Here is a 25,978-nt window from a genome sequence, read left to right as displayed (position 1 = left end):
TAGCCAAATGGCGCTCGAGCAGTGAAGTACCGGTGTTGGTAGAGGCCATGCGCATCTTGCTGTGTCTTGGTGTCCTGATGTAGATTTTCTCCTCATTGAAAATGGGAAATCAGGGTATAATGATTTTGTGAAAAAGTATGTAACGGGCAGAAGGAATCATCGCAGACCCCATAAAGTATATGTCCGTCCGTCCGTCCATGCATACTCGTCTATACCATACGCAGTACGAGTTTGTCTTACTTCTTCGATAAATCATCCGATAACTTTTTTATCGAGAATAATCGAAAATTTGATTTAGTTTTTTCAGCCTTATCGGAATACTATTATACCTGGAGACTTCAGATTTACTGTGTATATACATATACAAATATTTTGTAATTTACAGACTTTGGATACCACGCCCCCTTCGCCCCCGATTTGTAAAAAACAAATGTATGCTTTGGAATGTACATACATTTGAACATTATGATTACGTTTGAAAGTTTCATTAAGATTGTACGTCTAGAAATTAAATTATTCAACAAATAAATTCGTATAATATTGCCCACATTGCAGCGCAGCCCAAGCGCAGTCGCTGCTTACTGCGCCGTTAGCAGAGCGCGTTGTTATACGTGCGACTGGATGCATGGAGGGTTCAGGGTATCTCCTAGTCGAGCAGTCTCGACTACAGCCTTCTTACTTGTTTCATTTTCGGTATACAATCAAGTTTCTGTTAGACCCGCGCTTTATTTATAACTCACAGATTAATTGTTGGAATTATTATTTCTGGGAGTCTTCTAGTTGAGCACCTCCTATGAGATTTTGTGCTGGTTATTAAAGTTTATTTTTTGATTCATGAATATCATCTATTTCATGCCCTTCAAATGAATCTCCATTCACTGCTCATGGCACTCCTCGAAGCACTTCAGAAAATAATTTTCAAATACTCAGCTGCTCTTGAGATACTATTTTAGTCTTCCTTCGACCATTTATTAGATATTCGTGTCAAATTTGAACATTCTTCTTCTTCTTTTCTAAAAAAAAACATTATTTGCCCTAAAAATAATTTATCATAACTGCTGTGCTAAATTTGTTTGAAATAGGCAATAATAAAATTGGTTCCAAGCAAAGTAGAAGTCAAAAGAAAATAGCTGGGTATTAAATATGGTAAAGATGTGCGAGAATATATTTACAATTGCTCGTTATACTCATTTTTAAAGAGTGATTGATAATTTAATTTGAGTTAAACACGTTTATATTATTATCCCAAGTGCTTAGATTCGATTTAAGCTGCTTAAAATAATGTAATTAACTAGACGACACAAATATTTGAAAATACGAAATTCAGAGTATATTTGTTTTGTTCTAATGTTTGTCACAGATAAAAGGAGGAGTGACTCAACCCACAAATAGGAGACTTGAAAGAGAAACTTATGAAATAATTTTAATCATTTTCATGAAATCATAATATGATATATTATGAACATATCTCGCACGTCCTCAGGAAGTTGGGTGCAGGGTATCGCCTAGTTAGGCACTCCCCTTTAGCGGACGCTGACCTGGTTCTATAATTTATTAGGAAAATAGAAAATTTATTTGAATTGTCCACACTCAAGAGTTGATTTTGTTGAGGTTGAATGCAAGCCCCTGACACTCGCTCAGTTGAAGAGGAGGGGGTGGGGGGCGTTTGGTCGAAAGCTCGATGACACTTTCGCAGAATATGCACTGCCTGCAGCTGTGGAGAGTGTTTTAAATGCATTATGGCTGATTTTAATGGGTGTCCGCCTGGGTTTGGCAGCCACTTGCGTGTGATTTAGCCAAAAAAATACAAATTTCTCTTGCTCTCTTTCTCTCTGTCGTTTTCTCGTTTTCCAGCCACTCGAATGTGCCATAAACATTTCAAAGCCCCAGCAAATTAACAAAAACCCAACAAAATGTGACAAGTGCCTGTTATGCATCGTGAAAAAATGGCATCGACAACAGCAGCAGCAGCAAGCGAAAAAGAGAGAGCAAGGTAGCCAAGCAACAAAACAGCGCGGGAGGCAAGCCCGTGGGTAGGTGGACAGAGACAACAAGACAAAGAATACGAGCGCCTGTGTTAAATTACATTTTGTGGCAACAGCCGAAAGCGAAAAGAGCAACAACAGAGCGAAAACTACTCGCAAAGCAAATGTAATGTTAAAAGCGATATATGTATGTAACTGTCTGTGGGAATGTAATGTGTGTGAGAATGTGATGTGTGCGTGTGTGTGTGTATCTTTGTAATGGCGGCGCTGAAAAGTATGCCATAAAAAGGCTGAAGGCAGACACTGCACGATGGCATGTGAAGAGAATAATTTGAATACAAATTATTGAAAGCAATAACTCTGTAGACAATATCGATTTGGCTAGAGTATGTATATATTTATACGATATATATGTTATGTATGTATGCTGTTTAATTTATATAAATATATGAAATATTTCAAAAAGAAAAGCTAGTTTTATTTACTTTCAAGTCTTTTTGACATTATTTTCTCTTCTGTTCTATTTATGCACGTAGATCTTAGATACAGGTAATAACATTTAAGACCTCAGCTAGGTTGTTAGTAAAGGTATTTGGCGCTATAAAGCTTACGACAAAAAGCTGCAATAGATAAAAGAAATAAGCAGATTTCAATTTGTTAGACTCTATGCCGTGTGTAACGTTTTTGCCTATAGCAGCTATTATATGTGATGAGCATCGTTAAAGAAACCTAGGAAATTTCTTGAGATCAGTTTAGAAAGAAGCAGGAGATCAACATGGGATGTTACACAGAAATTTTCAAAATATTCCAAGCTGATTATATACTTATATATTTATATAGATAGGACAATCGAATCAGCAGTTGCAAAAGCTGCTATGGTCATGTTATTGTGTATAATATATAAGATCATTCCAACGAACTAAGGAGTGTGTTCAAAGTTTTGATGATTTGCCATGTTATTCTACATTTTATTCCAACAAAAGCGTCTTGAAATTTGGATCACTGGACAATATTTTTCAATATTTGTATTTTTTCTTGGATAATAATCTAAGATATATACTGCTATCTGAAATATTATTGCTCTCTTTGGGTCACAGAAAATGGCGTAAGAGTTTTTATACAGCATGCAAATTTAAAGAAACGCTATCAAAATGACCTCAACGAATATATTTATTTGACTACTAAATGCAAAAATATTCTATTTTGGCAACATTTATTCGTAAATCTGTATATCTGTGCCATAGTCAAATGCAAGCGACTCTTGGGCAAAGTTGTTGTTGTTGTTGTTGTTGCTGTCATTTTATAATCCCAAAGACAATAACTACGTTAATAGCCATGTGAGGCCAGCGGCCAGCCACAAAAATGACACAAAGAAAGAATTTCGAATAAAATAAGGCGAATGCATATATAAATTGTTGCTTTAAAATTTTCGATTAATCCGACATCTGTGAACAGAAAACAATTACAGATTCATTTCAATACATACCAGAAATAACAATATATTTGGCTGATCAAGAGCTTCTATCTTCATATTCTTTACAGTCCTTATTTGGCCTCAAGTGATTTTCTTTTCTCTTTTGGGATCTCCATTTCTGTGTGGCAGAAGTAACCCCCCAGAAGATGATTTTAAAGGTAAATAATATCATTTTGATAATTATTTTACATTGTTTTATTTATGGGAACCAATTCATTAGGCGAAATCATCGTTATTTAGCCTTCCTTAACTTTACTTTTACGCATTGGAAGCATCAGTCCAAGCAGATTTTTACAATGAGTCCATTACCATTAAACGTTTGTTCGAAATATTTTCGATGTTTTGTTTTAATCTAAAGGGGCCAAATCAAAAGCGACCAAGGACATTCTTTGCAGTTGGTCGCGTTTACTTACATTTATTGACCCAACAAATTTTGCCTGTGGACAAGCCTCGTCGATTAGAATGGGCCCAAAGAGTTATCGGGTCAGTCGAATATGGACAACCCAGTATATATACTTATCTAAATATATTTACCCATATTATATATTCTTTCTGTTGTACCCATTTTCAAATAGTTTATGGTATAAAAAATGCTCTACTTTGTGTTCGTTGCAAGCCCAAACTTCCAGCAAGAGCAACGAGGGTTAGCCACGTTAGCGCCTTTCGCTTTTAACAGATATTTGCCACAGTCACGCTCGCGTTTGCCTTCGCGCAACTTTGTCGAGCTGGAGGGTGGCATACAAAGTGTTAGTTCTGCCATGTTGTCCAACACGTACATACATGTATGTACATATGTATGTAGTTGTTAGCGGACAAGTTTTACACTTTTAACATTTCAGCAAAATGGAAAAGCAAAACGAACACTTTTTTGGTGGAAACTGCACAACTAGATGATGCTCTAGTACGACATTGCCTGACTGACAGATTCACTAACTGACTGACTGACTGAGTAGCTGACTAATTGACTAACTGATTGAATGAGCGATGATTGACTGAATGAATAACTGACTGACTGGCTGATTGTCCAATTGATTAATTGCATGATTGACTGACTATCGAATTGAAATAACTCGCTGATTAATTGACCGACAGATTGTCTAGGTGAATGACTGATCAACTGACTGATTAACTAACTGATTGAGTATCTGAATAAGTGATTGATTGACTAAGGGACTGACTGGATGAGTAGTTATTTGATTGACTGATTGCATAGCACAATGACTGATTAATTGACTGACGGCCTAAGTAACCGACAGACTGAAAGAATGTTTGACCGATATAATGACTGATGCACTGATTAATTGACTAAAATTCAGTTAGTAATTAATTGAATGATTCACTGATTGCAACTGACGACAACTGATAAATAGGCTGTAATTCAAAAGTACAGAGAGTAGGTAACATCATAAGTAGGCTGTGAATGAGTATTACGCAGTCGGTTCCACTCACTTCTAGTGTTAGCAAAGTGTTAGTCTAGATGTTAGCAAATTCACAGCCTGTAATCAAGTTGGGTCAAGTGTCTGATGCATTTTTTATGCCGCACTTCATGCGGCGCACAGCATGCGAATTTGCATCTGGCCCAAAAGATTAACTTTTTTTATTGGATTGCAACTGAGGCCAGCAAATGAAATTGAAATCAAAGTCCGATTTTGCATTTTCGAGGGAAAAAACAAGTAACAACGTTGCAGTCGGGCGTTACCGACTGCGGAATAGTCTTTCACACCCCATCAGCAATTTATTTGCTAAGTTTCAGTCTACTATTGTAGAAAATGCAGTTTTTCCCGATTTGCCACGCCCCTACTGGGCGTAGACGCCTCATTTTTGGTCAGTTCTTAGAACGAGATAACGGTACCCTAACTGTAAAGTTTGAATGCTTACCCTCAAAAAATGTGAAAATTACAGGGTATTTTTCGAGTTGTCACGCCCCTAAAGAGGCGTAAAAATTATTTTTAAGTCATCGATAGAGGAGATTACTGTTAACTTAACTATCTAAATGTGAAGCTTCTAGCTATTTAGGAGATATAAACTTTTGCGGTTTGCCACGCCCCCTGTGGGCGGACATATATCTGATAAAGCTTTTTGGTTTTGGGTGAACAGCCCGAGTATATATACAAAATTTGAGGTCTCTGGCATCAATATTGTCGAAAATATAACAGAATTTAAAAAATCACTATATCTTCAGGTCCAATTTGCCACGCCCCTAATTGGCGTAGACTTATAATTTTGTCTTTTGACTATATAGAATCATAACATTAGCTGACGTGCAAAATTTCAGTGCTTTAGCTGGAAAACTCTTGGAGATACAGTTTTATCCGATTTGCCACGCCCCGAATGGGCGTAAGTATATCCGCCATAGCTCGTGATCTTGGGTGGTCGATGCAGATCTATATTCAAAATTTCAGCTTTCTAGCTCTTCAATTAATATGATTTCTGGCATATCGGAAAATGCATTTTCCGATTTGTCACGCCCCTAGTGGGCGGATCGGGAAATTTTTAACACTTTATAAATCGGAGACATACATGAGTATATGTTCCAAATTTCAAGTCTCTAGCTTCAATAGCGCCGAAATAGATTGCGTTCATACGGACAGACGGACGGACAGCAAGACGGACATTGCAGAAAACTAATATACTGATTCACTTTCGTGAATGAGTATAATAAATAAAATGCTTAATATTTATTAAAGCCTATCACTTGGAAGTGCACAGGATCAAACAAGTCCGAATTGCGGGTTTTTACAATTTCAAAAGGGAACTGGGCAGGCAGATAAGAAAAAGCCCATAGACTTCAGCGCCTTCATACACTGCTCACAAAAATTGAAAATGAAATACTACATTTTCGCATGAGCATAGAAAACCCTTTCATGATTTTTTGGTATGCTCCTCTTTCAGAGGTCAACAAATGGAATTTGCATGCTTTGCTGCATGTGAATGTATTAGGGAGAGAAAAGACAGTAAAGTACGATAGAGTATTTACTGTGAACTCTGGAATTTTACATAAGAATCGACCATTTTACAATGGTGTGGAGTTCCCATATGCTAATCTATGTGGATACGAAGTTGAGTGGGATCTAACATGTTGGCCAAATTTTTATATCGCCAATTCACATTTTCCATAGTCTAAATAGTCAGTCAATAGTCTAGGTCTAAAAACCCACCAGTTAGCTCAAGTTACCCCCACCACAGGAAGAAAAAACCATTTTAGTTGCGTTTTAATTAATAAATATGTAATGTATTTTGTATGTATTTATTTTAATGTCACTTTTGCCGAGTTAAGTTGAAATTTGTTATTTTTAGCATGTTATACATATATATAGAAATATTTATATATTTTTTGTCTTTTTTATTATTATTATATATTTTTTTTAATGGCAAAATAAGCTGCGCTTCACCTGAATGGCCCTCGGATCGAATTCGAAATGTTTTGTTGATGGACTCGATTTGCTTTTCGTTTTGTATTCGATCTGATGTTAATAAATAAATAGTATTAGATAGTATACAATGTGATAGTTAATTAGTTTAGGCGTTTAGCAATAGAGTTTCATTAACGTCTGTATACATGAGCTATCTGTTAATTGTAACTATATAAATTTATTATTTATTTAACTTGCTTGCTCGCCGCCGGCTCTGTGTGTTTGTTGCAAAAATAATGCCATTGCGAACGATTAGTTACATATATAGTATTTATAATTGTTAATGAATACGTATGTATGTATATTTTGTTGTATACATGTGAACTTGTGATTACCTGCACATTTAGCAATATCTGAAATATTCTCAACTTGCCATCCGCTTTGTATTAATTAATAATTACATGCATGCTCAGTCGCATGCCGTTTGCTTTGCTTTTCAATTGTTTAATATTTATATATATATTCATATGCATGTACTTATAAAGTCGCGTTTAACTTTGCCTTCTGGTGCTGTTTGACAATTATAGCAAAAATAAGCTCTCTTTAATATAAGTTTTCGTTTACTATTTCGTAGCTTAACACAAATAATTCAATGCACACCTTATTGTTCTTGATATTACTGTTGTTATTTGCTTTTATTGTTATTTATATTTTATTGCTCAGTGGCTCACCTATTTCTGTTACATTTCAAATGGCATCCATTGATAATTAGTGCACATTTCGCAAAGCACTTTTATTGTAATTATACACATTTGTTTTGACGACGCTAAATTAAATGCATTTTGTTTTGTTTACTCTTTAAATTTTACTGTTTACTGTTCACGGCTTACGGCTTACGGCTTACGGCTTACGGCTTACTGTTTGTTGTTTGTTAGTTGTTGTTAACCAGGCATCTTACTTAAGCTATATTAAGTATTCTTGACATTCAATACGCACAGTACAATAATGTGTTAATCATATACATATACATATACAAAAAATAATATCCATATAAATGACGAAAACAATTCAACGAAATCTCAGCTCATATTTGATATTTGGCATTACTGCAAATTATAAATGTAGTTAATAAACCTAATCAATACTAAATAATTAAATTATAAATTATTGCTGTCTATCGCATTGGCAACGAAAATAAATCCTTTTAGAGTATTGCCTCCATCCTACTCGCACACACGCACGCTTTCTGTCTCCCTTTCGCTCTCCGGCTCGTTCTCTCCATCTCTTTCTTAATATCGCTTTTGCTGCTTCCAACTGTGGCTCTTAATGTCTTTAAACACTCAAAACTCGAGTATTTTGTATATAAACAATGTTTACTATATGTATGCCTTAAGCAACACACACACACATATATACACACACTCACTCTCACACATGTACGCAAAACACAAAATTCAGTCTTTTTCATGTACATCGAGAACAAATCAAAACATTGAAACAAAACTGGAAATACAAAGCAAGTCTTAAGCGAGTGCTTAGTATTACTGGGTTGAGTATGGCTAGTTCCTGTTTGTAATTGCGGCTTCGGTTGATTGAGTGTTATTTGTGGTGCTTGGGTAAATGAAAGTACGTTCAGATAATTCAATTGAAGCATGTTGGACAACAGACATACGACGAGTTATCTTAGTGTATCTCTGTCAGTATCTGTGTGTGTGTGTGTGTGTGTGTGTGTGTGTCTGTGCTGAGAGGTGCATAAGCATAATAATATAACGCTTGAGTTAGATATAAATTGGCGTCTCCTGGCCGGTTAGCAGACGAAACATGGACGTAGGCATAGTTTTCATCAAAATCTATCAAGAAAAACCAATGAAAAATTTATAAATTTAGTCACAGATGTACATATATATGCATATATATATAGAGAGAGAGAGATGTATGTTTGTGTACCTCGCCCACAGATGAGGACAACAACTTGACGATGGTATCGTGGGGCACAGCAACCACACTTTGATTGTTAATCTCAATGATGCGATGGCCAACTCGTACACCGCCGCGCTCTGCGATGCCGCCACGCAACAGGCTGCAAATCTGTTGAGAGCACAACGGTAATAATTTTCTTTTCGGTTGGGAAATATTGACGCATGGCACTTACCACACCGTTTTGCACGCTGAAGCCGAGCTGAAAGAGCGCCTTGGGACGCAGGATCTTCACCTCAACGACAGGCGGACAGGGCACTACGGTAAACTTGACGGCAGTTTGATTCTTGGCATTGCGTATGTAGGTCTGGCAGGTGGATAGCGGCAGACCGACAAGACTCATGCCGTTAATGGCGATTAGCTGATCGCCAATGTTCAGCTGGCCGCAGCGAGCGGCTGCACCGCCGGACATCAGATTGGCAATAACCACCGTTGGCAGCATCGAGCCCCAGCCACTCTCCACAATAACAACGCCCAGAATTTCGCCCTTCGCCTTGGGCACCACAACTTCCTTCTGCAGCTCCTTTTTGGCGAATATCTCCAGTTCGTCGCCGAATATCTCCTGGCTGTTGAGCACCTCCTGGTAGTCCATTTCCTTGGCCAAGTTCTCGTTTTCGATGCCGTTCGCTTTCAAGAACTCCATGTAGGCCACCTGAAACGCCTGCCCGATGGACTGCGCTATAAACTGCGCCTCGTCGCTCTCAAATACATGGCATATCATTTTGGGCGTGCGATTGTGCTTATTCGACGAGCTGCTCTCCTTGTTACTGCCGCTGCTCTCCTTCAGCGACTCACCCTCGATGGTCTCTCCCGGGCTCGAGGTTGACAGCGAGTCAACGACAACGCCACCGCCATTGGGTATAAAGCGGCGCCGCGCCATCAGCACTACCAGGTCGCCAATGTCGGCTATGTAGGAGATGGTGCGCAGGGCGTGGTCCATCATGATCTCCTTGAGGTCCGTGTTGAGCACCATTATCTTCTCGGTTGATATGAACAGATCCACTTCGGTGCTCGGCTGACTTTCGCCCTCTGGCGCCTGGCAACAAATGAAACCGTCTCGTCAGTCACTTGCAAACGTGATGCAAAACAAATAATTGTGATCTAAAATTTTGATTTGTGTTTGTTGCTTACCAAAGCCTAAAGATATCGAGGATTACGCAGCATGGGTTAATTTAGGGGTGTGGGTGTGGGCGAGAAAAGCGAGATGCATTATAGACAAAGAGGCGACAATAGACCAAGCATATGCTAAATGGGACGCAACTGGACATGAGGTCAATGAGCTAGGGGCACATACCTTGATGCGGGAGACGGCCTCCTCGGCTTGCATCATGCGCGTCGACTTGGTCGGCTGACCCTCGCACACCAGCTGCGTGGAGCCCAGGTAGCGGGCCCGAAAAAGTACGCCCTCAATAAGCACTTTGGGTTCCAAGAAACCTGATCGATTCGAAAGAGCGAACTGTTAATATTGGCCTTTTTTGATAATTGATTCAATTAAAGTTGTTTTACGTGCAATATATACGATATAAGGGAAAAATTATATATGCTACACTACCTCAACTACAGAGCACTACATACTTAAGTATATCTTCGAATTAATATACCAATATGGAATAACAAATATTTACAATAATTTTCAATTTCAATTTTTTATAAATTAGATTTATTCTAATGTTTTCACACCTCTTTTTATCGCCTCTGCTCTTTAAAGTTTCTATTTATCTAGTATCAAAAACAGATTGCACAGCTCATAGTCTCATCTTGTTTTCATTTTTCCCTTTAAGACCTTTCCATTTCAGTCTATTGGTATACTATCTTTGATAATTCAAAGTCACGTTCAACTCTGAGAACCATGTTAATATCGATGGGTTCTATAGTAAGGGCATCATTATAAAGTAATATTTTGAGTGTTTACAGGTAATTTTTTCTACTATATAATTATATTTATAATTTTTCTGTCCTAATTTATAATATTATTTACAGCACTCTACCTAATCAATTATTTCAGTTCTCTACTAATATTTCATTTCGTTGCTAGAACTAACCAAACTGCTTCTACATATTTATGATATAATGAAACAGATAGGGATAGAGATAGTGAGAGAGAGAGAGAGAGAGAGAGAGAGAGCACATCCACTTACATGGCAGGCATCACACCATCAAATACACAAATGAAAATTGCAATATGCAGCAGTTGACAGAGAAAAAACGTGAATGTCAAAATTGATTCAGAAGAAAAGAGAGAACAAAATCATTGTTCGGTTTTAATTTTATGGGGCGTTTCCATTAGCAACGCACAGTCGAATAAATTCGCACACACACACGTTCACATATACACACCTTCCTTATTTCGCGAATGGGTTTTCTTGTCGCAGTTGGCCGAGTCTTTCAGCGATTTGATGGATCCCGTTGGGCTCTTTGTGTATTGCAGTTTCTCCGGCGAACTGATCGAAACATCCGCATTGCCCACAATCTGGCAAATGTCCGGGGAGTTGGGCGTCAGCGAGGTGCCAATGCCCTGCCGTATGGTGGCCGACGAGTACGTTTGCGGCTTGGGATTGCTGTTGTTGTCGCTGATATTCAGGCTGCTGCTGTTGGTATTGATCAGGCCGTTGGCATTGCTGTCGGCGGCTCCAGCAAGGGCCAATGTCTACAAGAACAAGAGGGCAGTTCGATCATGTCTGCTAATGCGAGTTGGCCTATATCGCTCACCTGTTCGGCAAAGAAGTCCTTCTCGCCTAGCAGCCGATCCGTTTCGAGATCTGTGTCGGCTTCCTCATCTTCGTGGCGTCCAGCTGTTACCGTCGTGGCGCCCTTGCGCGGCACCCATACCGGCGAGTCCGGATCCGCGGGCAGCACTTCATCGCAGAACTTCAGTTTGTCCGGCTGCGCCTTGGCGCGCTGCAGGGCCGAACGAATCTCTTTCATGGCCTCTTGTATCTCGACTGGCGGTGCGATTGCTGCTGGCTTATTGCCGGCTGTCACAGTCGCGGTCGCATTCGCAGTCGCGGCGGCTGTTGATGCCAGAGCTGCTGCATAGACTGGACCGTAATGCGAGTCTGCGGGATTGTCGCTATCAGCATTATTGCCATCGTTCAGCTGCGGCTCCTCTTCGCATTGCTCCAGCGGTGGAGTGGCCGTTGGCGACGTAGGCAGCGGCGTTTGCGCTGACAGCGCTGCTGCGAACTCGATCGGCTGCGTGATATCTGCTGCTGCTGCAGCCGTCTCGGTCAGTGCGATGCTGTTGTGTTCGATCGGCAGTCGCTCGCTGTCGCCGTTGCCATTGTGCTCGTGCTCAGGTTTGATTTGCGGATGCTGCAGCAGCTGCTGCTGCTGCTGTTGTTGTGGCAGCAGCTGTGTTTGAGGCTGCTGCGGCGCCTTGTCGCAGACGACAGAGACATTGTTCTCGGTGTCCGAAGCATGGCCACTGCTGAGACCATCCTCCAGCACCGGCATGCTGGTGTAGAGCTTGCCATAGTCGGTTGTGGTGCAGTTGATATCGTTCGATAGGCTGTCCAGATCGCCGCAGTTCGAGTCGTAGTCTGTCGTCTCCGGGGACAGCGTAAAATTACGCGAATGCCGCCGCAGATTCGCCTCCAGCTCAGTGTCGGCCAGGTCGCCGCTGCTGCGACTGTTCGAATCGATGTACAGCTCGATGTCGTTGTGCTCCTGGTAGGCATTGTGCTCGCTCGCCTGTGAATGGAAATAAGTTTGCATTAGGAATTTTTCAATTTCATAATACGACATACATATATGCAGTTGTGCTCATAAACGTAGTAGTGGACAACCTACTTGAATCGAATAAATAAAGTTGTCTTTTGATATGAATTAAGGAATACTTCAGAACGAAAAATTCTCAAAATGTAGGAAATTAATTGAACATTATTTTAACTGCATTTCATTATTGTGCTTTACACATATTCTTTAGTCTAATAGACAGTTGTAAATCTATTATAGTTTTCCAGCTATCTGTCATGGAATAGATGTTTTCATTACAAGGTTATCCCTTTTTAAGGTCTAACAGGTCTATTTCTCGTTTTTACCGAGCAATGCTTCATTCAATCTGAACACAAAAACTAAACAAATACTCGAATTATATAAATCAATCAAAGTTAATTATAACTCATTACACTTAAATTTACTATTATTTATTTTCTTCAACTACTACTGTTTCCATGAACAGTCAATGTTCAGTGCATTTCGTTAAAGTCGTTAAAAACAAATCGATTCTAATCGAATGCTAGGGATTCTTTCGCGTTTTTCTTCTATACATTCTATTTTAAATGAAAGTGTGCATTTTTGTATTTTCTATGGGGAAAAGTAGTTTTTCATTAGGTTTGTTTTGTGTGGTGGAGTATTACTATTAAATACAGTTGACGTCATGGAAATAACAGTGGTGCAGCATACAACACCAAGCAATATATAATATGTATACAAGTATATATAACATTTACACATAAGCATATGTGTGCTACCTATGACTCTTTGACCCACTAACCTGCATCCTGGGCGAACGATGGACCATGTAGAGTTCGTCTTTGGGTATTCTAGCTAGACGCTGGCCTATGTAGGCTTGCTCGATATGTTTGTCCACTTCGCACACACGCGGCTGTATGTCCTGTATTGGATGGGAAGAATTGAGCAAAGATTTCACTGACTGACTTCCTCTGGAGCCTTACCGAACTGGCCACATCGTCTCCACTTTCCGTAGTGTAGTCCGTGAAGCGCTTCTCGTCGTCGTCGGGATTGCCCTTGAAGAACTCCTCGAGCACTTTGCGAGTCTCCGAGAACTCGTACAGATAATCAAAAGTGGGCGTCTTCGAGGCTGCCGTTGCGGACGTGCCCTCGTGGTCTATCAGATCAATTAGATTGCCAACGGATGTCTTAACGTTGTTATCCAAGCGTTGCTTCGTAGGTGAGACACGTTGCGGAAAACCAGGCGGTCGTCGCGGACAGCAAGCGCCCTTGGCAGCCACTTGCTGGTTGCCAAAACGACGCGGGGAGCCCTCATATTCGGCTATGGGCAGCTGCCCAATCATCTTGGTGACCTTCAGAACATCCTCGTTGCTGTCCCTTTCTGCGGCTGTCAGTGCCGCCGACTTATTCATCCAGTTTGTGTCGATGTCGTCAAACACAACGATTTCGCCATCGCGCAAGCACTGCCCATCGGCCTTTCCCACGTCGGTTGGCGAGCCGGGACTCGCTATGCCCTAAAGGTAGATAAATAAAGAAAACAGATTATCGGGGAACGTGGCAAAGTTATGGGGTTCACCTCACCTCCGCCTCAAACTGGCTGCTGCCCGGGCTGCGACCCAGGCGTATCTGGTGCGGATGCGGACGCTGGTAATAGTAGCCCGATTGCTGCTGCTGTTGTTGTTGTTGTTGCTGTTGTTGGTGCTGTGAGCCCATGTAGCCGGGCAGCTGATGGGGCGGCGATACCCGCTCGAATGCCTGGTGATGATGCATCGGCGCATACTGCAGCTCAGCATTCAGATCTGGCGAGTTCAACACAGTGCTGGCTGGCGTCACATTTGGGCTACGTGTGCGCATCTCCCAGACGTAGCGCTCCTGCGAAGCGGGCTTGCACGCAGCGCCAAAGTTCATGTGCAGCTCCGAGTGGGCGCCCGACGCCACGTGATTCACATTCCGCTCCATCGACTCGTTGCTACTGTCGCTGCAAGAGTTCATCCCGATAGTTAGCTGCACTTGACCACGACGCTGTGTGGCGCGAGTCTTAAGTCTACCTTTCAGCAGCCAGTGGAAATTTCGACTGCCGCTGACATGCTATGCTCGGAGTCAGTTGCCTGGAAGAGAGAACAGACACCGTGATTAGCATAAACGAGGCCAATTATCTGTGCACACCTCGTCTTTCGATGATCTAATACTCAGAGTTATCTCTGAATCATTCCGAATGCAGCTACACCAGCTGGGGCAGCTGTTGTTGTTATTAATATTATTTATTATTGCTATTGTTATTGTTATTCTTATTAGCTGCTGGCACAAAAATCAATGCACAACAACATCGAGACATGGCACACGTGTAAACGTAATTTTCACTCCCACTGTGTGCGTTCCGTTATTTTTATTTTTGTTCGTTTCTTATGGATTTGCGCACGTAAACTTGGCCTTTAAAAATAAAATAGGAACAAAATAAAAAGTTCGACAGGATGCTGCCGCATCCGAAACAAGCGCCGTGCGAGACAGCGTGTGAATATAATGTGACTCAAACTACAGTGTGCGTTCGCTACAGAGAACCAGACTATAATTAATGTTAAAAATACAAAAATAAAAGTTGAGCAGTAATTCTACTTATTCTCGGATTGCTTAAGGCACATACAGACACACATACAAATGTACATGTATTATGTGCAATGACTTATAATCATTATTGTTCCATTATTCACAGATTTGAATTTACTCAACATTATGATTCATGATTGTATTTTCATTAAGTTTTGTTGAGCTTGACTTCTACTTCTCAAACACATCGACTTTTAGATAATGGTTTCTAGCCTGAGCCATGTTGACTCTAGCAAATATATACCGTACGGCTGTCGGACTTTAAATAGGACGCTGCAGCCGCCGGTTGTTTTGTTTTTGGATTTCATGGCGCTCCCCGCCTCCGCTCCGAATGCAGTGCGACCATCTGTCAACGTCTACTTATCTTATGGGGCAGCGCAGTGATTCGAATTAGATGACATCAAAAAGCGCCATGCACACATACACACATACAACATATCTGTATTTGTGTATATAAATGTATATGCAAGTGTATATATGTTTGTGTATGTATATTGATTCACAGTGTGCGCGTGGTATTGGCATAGAGTATTGTTAAAAATCAATATATTTGCAAGGTTTGGTGTGAACGACAATAGCCGTATAGCTCCCCACCAAGAACATTTAACGTGCCCGCCAGTAATAGCAGCGACGACAACAGCAACACCAACAACAACAACGGACAGCATAACAATGCGTATTTTCTATCTTTTTGGGTGGCGATTCACCCCCCCACCGATTTGAAATAAATACATTTCATTTGGGTTTGTGCACAACACAGCAATAACTATAACGTTTACATATGTATTTTAAGAGCACTCTTGCATTTTGCAAAAATTACACGGTAAATTACCATTTAATACATATTAATCACTTTCTTCCTGCTAGTAAATGCATTTATAACTCGATAAAAAAAGTAGAAGCCGTTAGTGATGGATAATTTCAACGATGTGTCCCGACATATCTATCGATTATTGCAAACGATGCATCGATAGCTTTGAATTGGACCAAGCGCGTATAGCGATAACGATTAGCCACCCGCCGTTAGCTACAGAAGAAAACACAATACCAACCGAATCGGACGTACCGCGGATCGCGACCGTTGCGCGCGTTTAAAGTGTGTGACTATTTTTTTGTTGTTGTTTTGCGTGCAATTCGACGCGCGCGAATATTTGCAAATTGTTCGTTAGTTAACTAATAAAGAGAAAATGCAATAAACAAAAGTGAGTTAATATCATGCGCTATTGTCCATGTCTTTGCACCAATTTTCGTACCGCCAAAGGTCGGCTAATACACTTGTCGGTCTGAGCTGACTTTTGAATTGAGCTGCTCTGTCAGTGTTCAGCCTAATTAGCGCACGCTGCTGCTATTCACACTTTATATCCTAGGGAGACAGATACACATGCCGTCGCTGCAGGAGCAGCAGGGTGTGTTCCTTCCTGTGCCTTTTCGCTCGTGTTTGTGTGTGCGTGTGTGTGGATTGTGAACCTGTGCTAAAAATCAATAAAGCACGCTCGTGCAGAAGTCAAACAACAAAGAGACGACAAGTCCTGCTCCTGTTTCGCTCACACTCCCACAGTTAGATATGAACACATGTGCGTGTGAGTTTTCTCGCTCACATCTTTAATTCTTTTTTGTTTTACTTTTTGTTTTTGTTGTTTCTTATTATTTGTTGTTTGTTTTCTGGCTGCCAAGAAGGACGACAACTAACAATAAAATCCGCAGCAATTAGAGAACTTGGCAATTATGCGCGTCGCTTTGTGCAATTGAAATTGCAGGTAATTTCACACATGCTAGTAATAGTTTAAAGAGAAATACATTTATGTATATGTATGCTTATGTATGTCTATGTATATTGCTCTGAGTGCATCAGCTGCAGGCAAAACAACGACAACAATAGCGTTAAAATAATAAAACACCGTTAAATACGCGCGCCTACTTAGTCGAGCATGACCAAAGCACCCAAAGCATTAAAACCCGTTGCTTTATGGTTGTTGCTGTTGTTGTTGCTGTTCACTTTAAGTAGTTCTTGTTATTGTTGTTGCTGTTGCTGTTGCTGCTGTTGTTGTTGTGGCAGCTGGCAATTGCAAGAAACGCAATTGGAAACGCACTTGGCAACGAAACAACAAAACAAACTTTTGCCTGGGCAGCTGAATTATTGCCTCGAGACTGCAGCTCCTTGCCCCAGATTATAGGCATTAATCCTTGCTGCTTTGGTATTCGAGCGAGTTGAGTAAATTTGCTCTTAACCAAAATTGATGTCTAAGTGTATTGCCAATACCAGGCAATACCAAGCTAAGCCAAGCCCTTTAATATTCAATTTACCAGCCGAATGAGGTCAAGTGTTTGGGCTCTTACATTTTAGCTGGGAAATAAATTGTCTTAAAAATGCGAATGCAATGCAAATTGAATCCTTTTATATCACAATGAATTTGTGTGTGTATATTAACTCTTAAAAGTATTATATCTTGCGAATAGTAGTTACTATTACTATAAGACTATGGGTTGATTTATATTAAAAATGAATTAAGTACTCCGAGGTGAATACATATGTACATACTTGAAAATTTGATAATGAATTCAAGAAACTTTACAATATTATATAATTTTTAATAAACATAGCTCTACTTATATTTGTTTATTTCGCGTATTCTCTTACTAACTTGGAGCATTTTAATTGCTTGACGTAAAGAGTTCTGACTGTTTTCGTTTGCTTCTTGTTTCCCTGTTCTTTTTTTTTTTTTTTTTTTGTCAAGTTTGTAAATTGGCTTGAGCTGTCTTAGAAGTTGTTGTTAGCTGTTTTGACAACAACTATTGAAATAGTTAGGCATTTTACTGTTTGCCTTATGATTCGTTCGTCGTGCTGTTGGGCGTAATTAAAAATGCAGTTTTCGCGGCCCGTTTAACTGGCTTTACAGTTAGTAATAGCAGTTCAAAATTACACTGTTAAATTACACTAAATACATTATAGTAAATCATCAAGTCTTGCAGTCAGTCATGCTCTGATTTGGTTTCAGATGCCGATTCAGATTCAGATTCGGATTTGGATTCGGATGCAGATTCGAATTCAGATTCCAATTTCGATTCCGATTCAGATGCCATAACATGAACAAAAGGCGCAACGAAACAATATTTCGTATTAGTTAACGCTGCTATCTAACATACTAATTGACTATAGTCTATATCAGTTGGAATATCTATCAGCTGACATGTGCCAATGGCTTTTATCTAATCAGCTCAGACTTCTCGACTGAGTCATCGCTGCTGCAAAAGACGCAGATAGTTGCCAAACTGAATAAAGTAGTCGCACGCTACATGAAAATGTGATATTCTTAAAAACAATATTGAATGACACTCGAGCTATGCATTTAGCAAAATTATGTATTTGTTAAATCAAGTTTAATATACATATATAATATTATATATGATAATATAATATACGATTATATAAGTTTGTTTATTTTTACACAAGTCCAAACAAAATGCGGTTTTTGTTCATTACTTAATTCAGCGTGAGTTCACTTAACTTGGTTTGTTGATCATCAAGCCAAGTTAATTTCCCATGTTGTCGTTCAGTACCTGCACTCTTTCTTAGTGTGTGTGTGAGTGTGTAGAACAAACGAAAAGTCGATAAACCAGTTTGTGACTTGACTCGGAGGTAAGTGGAATCAAAACATTTAAGGCACAATGCTGGGTAGGGAAACAGATTCTGTTGGGATTGAGAAGCGTAGCAGCAGAGGCAGCAGCAGCAACAATTTCCTCATCGCCTTTTCATTCAATGTTTTTCACGCTGCGCAATTTTGAAAGTCGAACGCGTAGAAAAATGCGAGAGAAAGAGAAAAAGAGATGGAGAAAAAAACTTGATTGACGCTATAATGCATATAACGCATTTAATTGAATCACCTGGTTACATGGCTGACCTCCGAGCTGTTCCCCTGCAAAGGCAATCTCAGCGATGACCGCTAAATAAGTCAGCTTTCAGCGTGTTCCTCTAAGTTGCTAATGAAGGCTTATAAATGATTCATTCATAAAGGTTAATGAAAATACGAATCAATAATGAAGATGTAAAAAATGTATATATAGAATATTTAAGAATGATGACTACGAAAATACTGGAGAAGGGCAATTGTTAGTGGAGGAGCTTTGCGAATGCGAAGAAGAAAATGAGAGAATGAGAGCCGAAATCGATGTGCGAAAGAGGCAGAAATAGGGTTGGCAGGCAGTTGAGAATGGGATGAGAGAAGGAACCGATGTACAATAGAGGAAGCAAAAGAGCTGGAAACATACGGAAATTGCGTGAAGGCAAGTCTATAAAAACCGCATTGAAAGGCGATAGTTAGAAGAAGAGCTCAGAAAGTGCCAAGAAGATGGCAAAAACTAGAAAATGAGATAAGAGCAGCACGTGATGTACAAAAAACGAAAGGCTTGAGAATATAATGAAAATCGCATAGAAAGGCGAGAGATAGCACGAGTATGTAGAGGGTTTCCAGAAAGTGGAGCGAATGAGAGACGGAATCGATATAAAGAAGATGAAAGGAATAGGAATCAAAATGCGATAAAGGCAAGGCTTTTCAAATGGCATAGAAATACGAGAGTTACCTGGAGAGAAGAGGAAAATAAAGAGAGTGAGAAAAAGGCAAATACAAGTTTAAATAAGAAAGACAAGAATCTAATATAATTTCTACTTATGAAGAGTATTAGATATACTCCAGTCTCAAAGAGTTTGGCATATTTAAAGGACATAAAAAAAAAGAGGTCTCAGCGTGTTGCTTGCATATCGAGTGCTTCACAGACTCTCAAAACCGAAACAAGCTAACAACATGAAAACAAAACACACGAGAAACAACAATTGTAGGGTTGTAGGTTGCCGATGGAGTGGCATTTGGCGTTGCTGGAGGTTGTCGGGGGCCTCAGATGGCCGAATGTGTACTTAACAAAAAATGAGCCAAAGCAAAATGGAAAACAAATTCATAATTACCGACAGAAACAACAGAGTTTTCGGTGTCGATTTACCAATTGTGTTTGCTTATTACTCGTCCGTTTATCGCATTGTTCACTTCCTTGTCTCGGTCTCGACTCGGCGCGACTTTGAACTTGACTGCGGCCTAAGATGGTCTTGCGGCTGGAGTTGAAGTTAAGCCTTGGACTTGAGTTGATTATTGGAATGGGAATTGGTGTTAATATTGCTATTGGTATTGGTATTGGAGAGCGTGCCCTCTTGACCTTGCCTTGACGGCTGTCTAAGGCTTGGAGCGCCGTCTGCAGCAAGGCTGGCAAATGATCTCACATTCATATAAAGCCGATATCCATACAACCCCGTGACCCAAATGCCGCATAATAAGTGCAACAACTGCTGCAATTTGCGCGGCTCACGGCGCATATTCAAAGCAACTGCAAAAACAACAAAAGCCGAGTTAATAAATGAAATGAACAGAGAAAAAAAGACAACAGCCAACAACCAACCGCACAATGGCCAAGCAATAGGCATGGAAATTGCTTAGCTCCATAAATTGTGTCAGCGGCAACAAAAGCACGTGCCACCGCACAGACAAAGCACATCTACAGAAAGACAGGCGGACAGACATGTGTGAATAATTGTACATCTATTTTCTATTGTTCAATAATTAAAATCGTACAGCATTATACAATAGCTAAATATAGATGTAACTTTGGCTAGTTTCGGGCTCGAATTGGAAATGAATTCTGATAAAGAGCTCAAAATATTTGCGATGCAGAGACATCTTACTGACTAAACCCTATATGTATATATGTAGTATAATTCGCAAATATATCTATATTTACATCTATGCCTATATCTGGTACACCAGCAGTTGCAGTTGGGAACGGATAACCTAAAGCTGTTCACTGAGAGTTCGAATTCCGGTCGGGTTAAACGGCTCAAGAAGTAAACATGAATTGCTGAAATATTGGATGCAGATATATGTACTATTTAGATAGCTAGTAGAATACTATATAAAGATTTATATGTATTTAAAAGGTATATATTATTCTACTAAATTGCTGTGATAGTCGTTCGAATTGCAGTCAGATCGCTGACATCTATTAAGCAGATTTATGTATTACTTAGATAATTAGTGGAACAGTAAATCTCCGGATATATATCTATATCTAGTATTACAGTAAATTGCTTTGATACCTTAGCTAGTCTCTGACAGGAATCGAAAATGGCTTAGCTAAAAAAGCTCGCTGAGAGTTGGAATTCTGATTTTTATAAATATAAAGAGGAAAGAAATGCAGAGATCTTGGCTTCCAATTCAAGCTGGAATTGAAAATGGATAAGCTCAAGCAGCTCAATACGAACTCGAATTATAGTCGGTACATATTTATGATGCATATAGGCTTGCGCCCGAATATGCCATATATATATATATCTATATCGATATATAGTATTCCACAAAATTGCTTTGATATGCAGCTGCATAAACGTGTCAATGTAAAGAAGTCTTGACGTCTTGTTGCCTGCAATATTTTGATATGCTGACACACGATCAACGAAATATCAGATTTGTAATCTCCATAATCGACACGTTCTGTATGAAGAATACAATATGACGCTGGCAAGATTATATATTTATTGGGCGCCTGTTTGCTGGAAATGGAAATATGAATAAAAAATAACTCTGACCTCGATGCAAAATAAATATAAATTGAAGCGAAATCATTTAGAATACAAATAAGGCTTAGGCTTACTGCTAGAGGAGAGTGTATACAGAGTTTAGCAGAGAGAGAGAGAGAGAGAGCGAGAGAGAGAGAGAGTAACTCAAAGCTGGCTTTCCTTAGCGTGTCATTGTTTTAGTTGCTGATGCCATAATATTGCGTGCGTACCTATAGCTGTATCTGTGTCTGTATCTGTATCTGTATCTTTACACGAGCCGCACAGTTGCTTTAAGACAATGTCACTGGCAGCCGTCAGGCAGTCAGGCAAGTCAGGCACGCTCGTTGCTCATCATGAAGTTCGCTGGATGATAAGCATTATGACTATGACTGTGACCGCCGGGATGATGACTAGCTGCGAGTCATTCGATCGCAACAGATGTCTACAAAAAAATTGATGCTATTCATTATGGGAAATTCGCCTTGAAGAGGTTGTCGCTGTCGCTGTTGCAGCTTATCAATTGCAACAGCCGCGTAATACCAACTTTATTGCTATGGCCGGAAGACAATGGACGCGGGTCACAATAGTTTTACAGCTCTCGGTTTTGGTTTTGGGCATTTCTATACATTTGTCACATTTCACGCCTCCAAAATCGAATTCAAATGCGATTGCCAATGCAGCGAATCGAAATTAGATTTATTTTTATATATGCTAATCATTTCAGCTGGAATTCAGGGCCGAGTTGTGTAAATAATGCTTGAAACTATATCTATGAATATGCGATGCAGATGTATTTGCTATTCAAGATGCGACTCAGCCATTATTCATACTAGAAGAGTAATTGCAATCAAAGCGCTCCAATTTGCATTCAGTTGAACAATTACATAATGAATGTGTTTAGCTCAGATCTGGATGAGAGTTGGCGGTATTTGATTCACTTGCTTCAGTTTGCTGCCTGCCTGTGATTCATCTGGCTAGGCTTACAGCATTCTAAGTGCTCAACTGTTCTATTGTCATTTGGCAGTTTTTGTGGCTCTTTCAGTTAGTTTACCAATGAGTAAATGCAATTTCAGATTCGAGCTGACGATTCTAGCGGCAGCAGCATTGCCGTGTCATTTGCATTTCCGCCTTGGCCACAAGAATCACTTAGCATCGTTTGGTTGAATAATGTCTGCTAACTGTATTGTGCTTTACTGTTAATGCAATGGGAAACAGCTAAACCATTTAGCCTCTGTCGCTTATACAATACTATACAATGCCAGTGCAGCAATAGTGTAAAAATTAGCTTAGCTTACATTTCACTCTAAACATTTAATGAGGCTGCCCGACGTGTCGTCGACGTTCCCCAGTCTGACAGTCGGGCATAGACGCCCTGTCGCTATGTTGCATAATTGTTGTTAAGCCGTCAATTCAATTGACGTTGCTCATACGTCCCGTTGTGCGGATGTCGTGTGTGGATGTGCGATTGTCTGCCCGCCTATGTGTGTGTGAGTGAGTGTGTGCTCGCACCTCTGTGTGTGTGTGTAAATTAGTGCACATCCAATGCCTCTTACAGCTTTCTAAACTAAGCGCCGAGCACCGAAAACCAAACACACTAACTAAATAAGAGCGAAAAAGAAAAAAACAAACTCATTTGTATAGTTTCTTTTGAAATCATTACAATATGTAGATGCCAGATTTATGTACAAAGTAGAAGAAAGAGTGTCACGTAACACTAGACGATATTCCAATACCAAATTACAATACTCCCACGAATCACCAAATCGAAACCATTTTGATCCTACACAAGCAAAGTCAAGCTAATGAAAAGGACATCAGTGAGTAATTCTTAAACTCAACTGTCTCATTATTATTAAGCCTCGGCTTATGCGGTCTCAAATAAATTAATCTCAGCAGTTACAAATAGAATTTGTTGAATTCATTCAATTTCCTATTGAATGCCCTACGCAGATTAAGACTAAACTAATGCACAATTTTTATCATGCATGTTGAATGAGCTAGAATATATATTTCTCCGTATTGGTTGTTTCTCCGAAGGGTTACGTCTGTTTGTTTCGATTTCTTTCATGTAGCATGTAATTGAAGAAGAAGTGTATTTTTATGTCCCTATAGAACAAGGTTTGACGTTGAGGATGGTCATAAATCCTTCATTTGAAGGCGTCAGGAAGTGGCCATCAGTTTCATGTCACATATGTGTGTTTACTACTTAAGTGAACACATATTTGTGTCATATATGTACATAGGTCCGTATTACCAGGGTTTATTATTTCAGACCTTGAGTAAAAATAAATTTTTTTTAACACTTATTTGTTTATTTGTTGGAGTTGTTTGTCCTTAAGTCTATTGCGCAGTTTTAAATAATAATTTACATCTAGAGTATAACATATACATTCTTAGATTCACTTGCGCAATATATCGTGACATTTATTTAGTCCCAAGCTTCGTTCCTACAAATGAGAATAGATAGATTCGGAATCCTCTTAGGTTGGTTGTAAAGCTATAAAAATGGAATTTCCCAACTATCAGACATTCATGAAAATCTCTGTTTTCTTTATATTATATATGAATATATATATATTCCATTATTATGCTAATCTAGCTATGCTCGAAGTTAGGGCATTCAGTGCCTCATAGACGCTTCTCTTTGACTAGTTTTAGTGAATGCTCTTTATTTGATTTTTAGTTTGTTTTCGTTATTGTTGTTGTCTTCATTGTTTTTGGTCTTTTTTTTTATCTTTATTGCAACAATGGCAAAATTGACGTTAATTTGTGGCAGACGCGAAAGCATTTGGCATTATTTTCACAAATATTACGTTACATATATACATAAAGCGGGGAAAAAGGTATTTTTATTGCAATTGTTATGGCTCTAATAGTTTTTTTGTTTTGTTTTTATTTAATTTTTAATTATGTTATTGCATTGTTCAGCTGCTGTTCGATAGATTTGATTCGTGTGATTAATTGATCGATATGCATTCGTTTTGCATACAACACTTTCACTTGCATATTTGCAGTCGTTTGGTAAATCGATGAAAAGTGTTTTCAAAATTCAAATAAATCATTTCTACACACCGAAAGAAGAAAATTGGCCGGTCTTATGAAACCCAATGCTATGGGTTTCCTTTTCACATCCCATTGGCATTGATTAATGTGCGGCTCATAAATTTATTTATCCAACGCGCTGCGTGCTTGGCGATCTGCCAAAAGCAATTTGATGCCGCTCACACACACACACACACACACACACACACACACACACACATTTATTAGTTTTTGGCATTGATTTTCAGTCGAATTTCCAGCCAACAATGCAAATATATCGCAGCCATTCCCTTAAGCGTATATAGTATATATATGCGATATATGTACGAATTTAGTTGAACTGGAGGCAGAGTAGGGAGCACGTGTGTAAACAATGTTTGCAATGTTATTGAACCCACTTCTGGCCTGGATGGAACCTCGCTCAAATGCAACGACCTCGACCGTCTTTGATGGCAATTAAACGGGCAAAGGTCTTAGAGATCGAAATGCAAATCAATTAGACAACTGAGGGGCCTATAGGCACACGTACATACAGACTCTATATTATGTCACACTACAGTCATGAAATGCGAGACAATCTCAATCGGCTCATAAATGCATTACAGTCTCTAGACGAGCGCCCCTATCAGCTATATAATATGGTTAACTGTCAGCTCGACTCAGAAAAGCAAAAAGCTAAATCGAGATAACTTGACAAACAAATAAGTTAAGACATCATGAATATATGCACAAAAGATACACAAACAATGGAGAGAGGTAAAGCCAAGGCAATACTTGCATATGAATAAGAACCCAGTGCAAATTAAGATGAGCTCGCTATTAGAGGTAAGAGCCGAGCATAAAGTCATACAGATCTGATGAATATTACAAATGTGAGCAGACGGCCTTGAGAATGAGACGATTTCTGTAGCTCAGGTTCTAGAGATGGAAAGTGGAAGAGTGAGACGTTGAGGGAATCTTGGAAGAAAGAGAGGTAGAATGCGGGAATGAGTGAGAGAGAGAAAACGTGTGTGAGAAAAGATGAAAGAGAGCGAGAGACAGAACTGAGAGACTGAGAGAATCAGCAAAAGACAGACTGAGACAGATTAAGATAGAGGGAGATGAATACTGAAAGAAAGAAAGGAGGTAAAAGCTAAATATGATTTAACCAAAGCATCTATACCATTAATGAGCTTGCATTACATGTTCACTTATTAAAGACGTTCGTCTGTTTAACCAGAGAGCACACACATGTTATTATATGATATGCGCCTAG

General features: G+C 39.5%; 2 protein-coding genes across 9 annotated transcripts in view; one reads left to right on the top strand and one right to left on the bottom strand.

Annotated features, from left to right (window-relative positions):
* Window positions 1–6,816: 6,816 nt before the first annotated feature.
* LOC6584887 lies at window positions 6,817–16,021 on the bottom strand. Of its 4 annotated transcripts, none has more exons than XM_015161645.3 (11): window positions 15,919–16,021; window positions 14,064–14,590; window positions 13,466–13,996; window positions 13,285–13,404; window positions 11,499–12,479; window positions 11,127–11,436; window positions 10,084–10,223; window positions 9,921–9,926; window positions 8,965–9,825; window positions 8,760–8,900; window positions 6,817–8,662 (listed from the first exon to the last, which is right to left on the bottom strand). In XM_015161645.3, exons 2-11 carry the CDS (start codon window positions 14,472–14,474, stop codon window positions 8,591–8,593), a joined length of 3,573 nt encoding a protein of 1,190 aa, XP_015017131.1. In that variant the 5' UTR covers window positions 14,475–14,590; window positions 15,919–16,021; the 3' UTR covers window positions 6,817–8,590. The 4 variants fall into 4 exon arrangements, with proteins under 4 accessions (XP_015017131.1, XP_002010527.2, XP_015017132.1 ...); XM_002010491.4 differs by having other exon boundaries at window positions 10,084–10,205; XM_015161646.3 differs by lacking the exon at window positions 9,921–9,926.
* Window positions 16,022–16,112: 91 nt separating this feature from the next.
* The window catches only part of LOC6584885 (pneumococcal serine-rich repeat protein), a 31,056-nt gene continuing 21,190 nt past the window's right edge, over window positions 16,113–25,978 (top strand). For 2 of the 5 annotated variants that reach the window (XM_032732133.2, XM_032732130.2), the window contains exon 1: window positions 16,113–16,843. The gene's annotated coding sequence lies outside the window, so the exon portion shown is untranslated. The remainder of the gene's footprint in view (window positions 16,844–25,978) is intronic. The other 3 variants (XM_044006978.1, XM_044006977.1, XM_032732132.2) reach the window with 3 other exon arrangements.

Source organism: Drosophila mojavensis, unplaced genomic scaffold, assembly GCF_018153725.1.
Source record: "Drosophila mojavensis isolate 15081-1352.22 unplaced genomic scaffold, ASM1815372v1 contig_136, whole genome shotgun sequence".
In the NCBI taxonomy this organism is placed as follows: domain Eukaryota; kingdom Metazoa; phylum Arthropoda; class Insecta; order Diptera; family Drosophilidae; genus Drosophila; species Drosophila mojavensis.
Note: the sequence above shows the minus strand (reverse complement) of the source record. Positions and strands in the feature narration are given on the sequence as shown.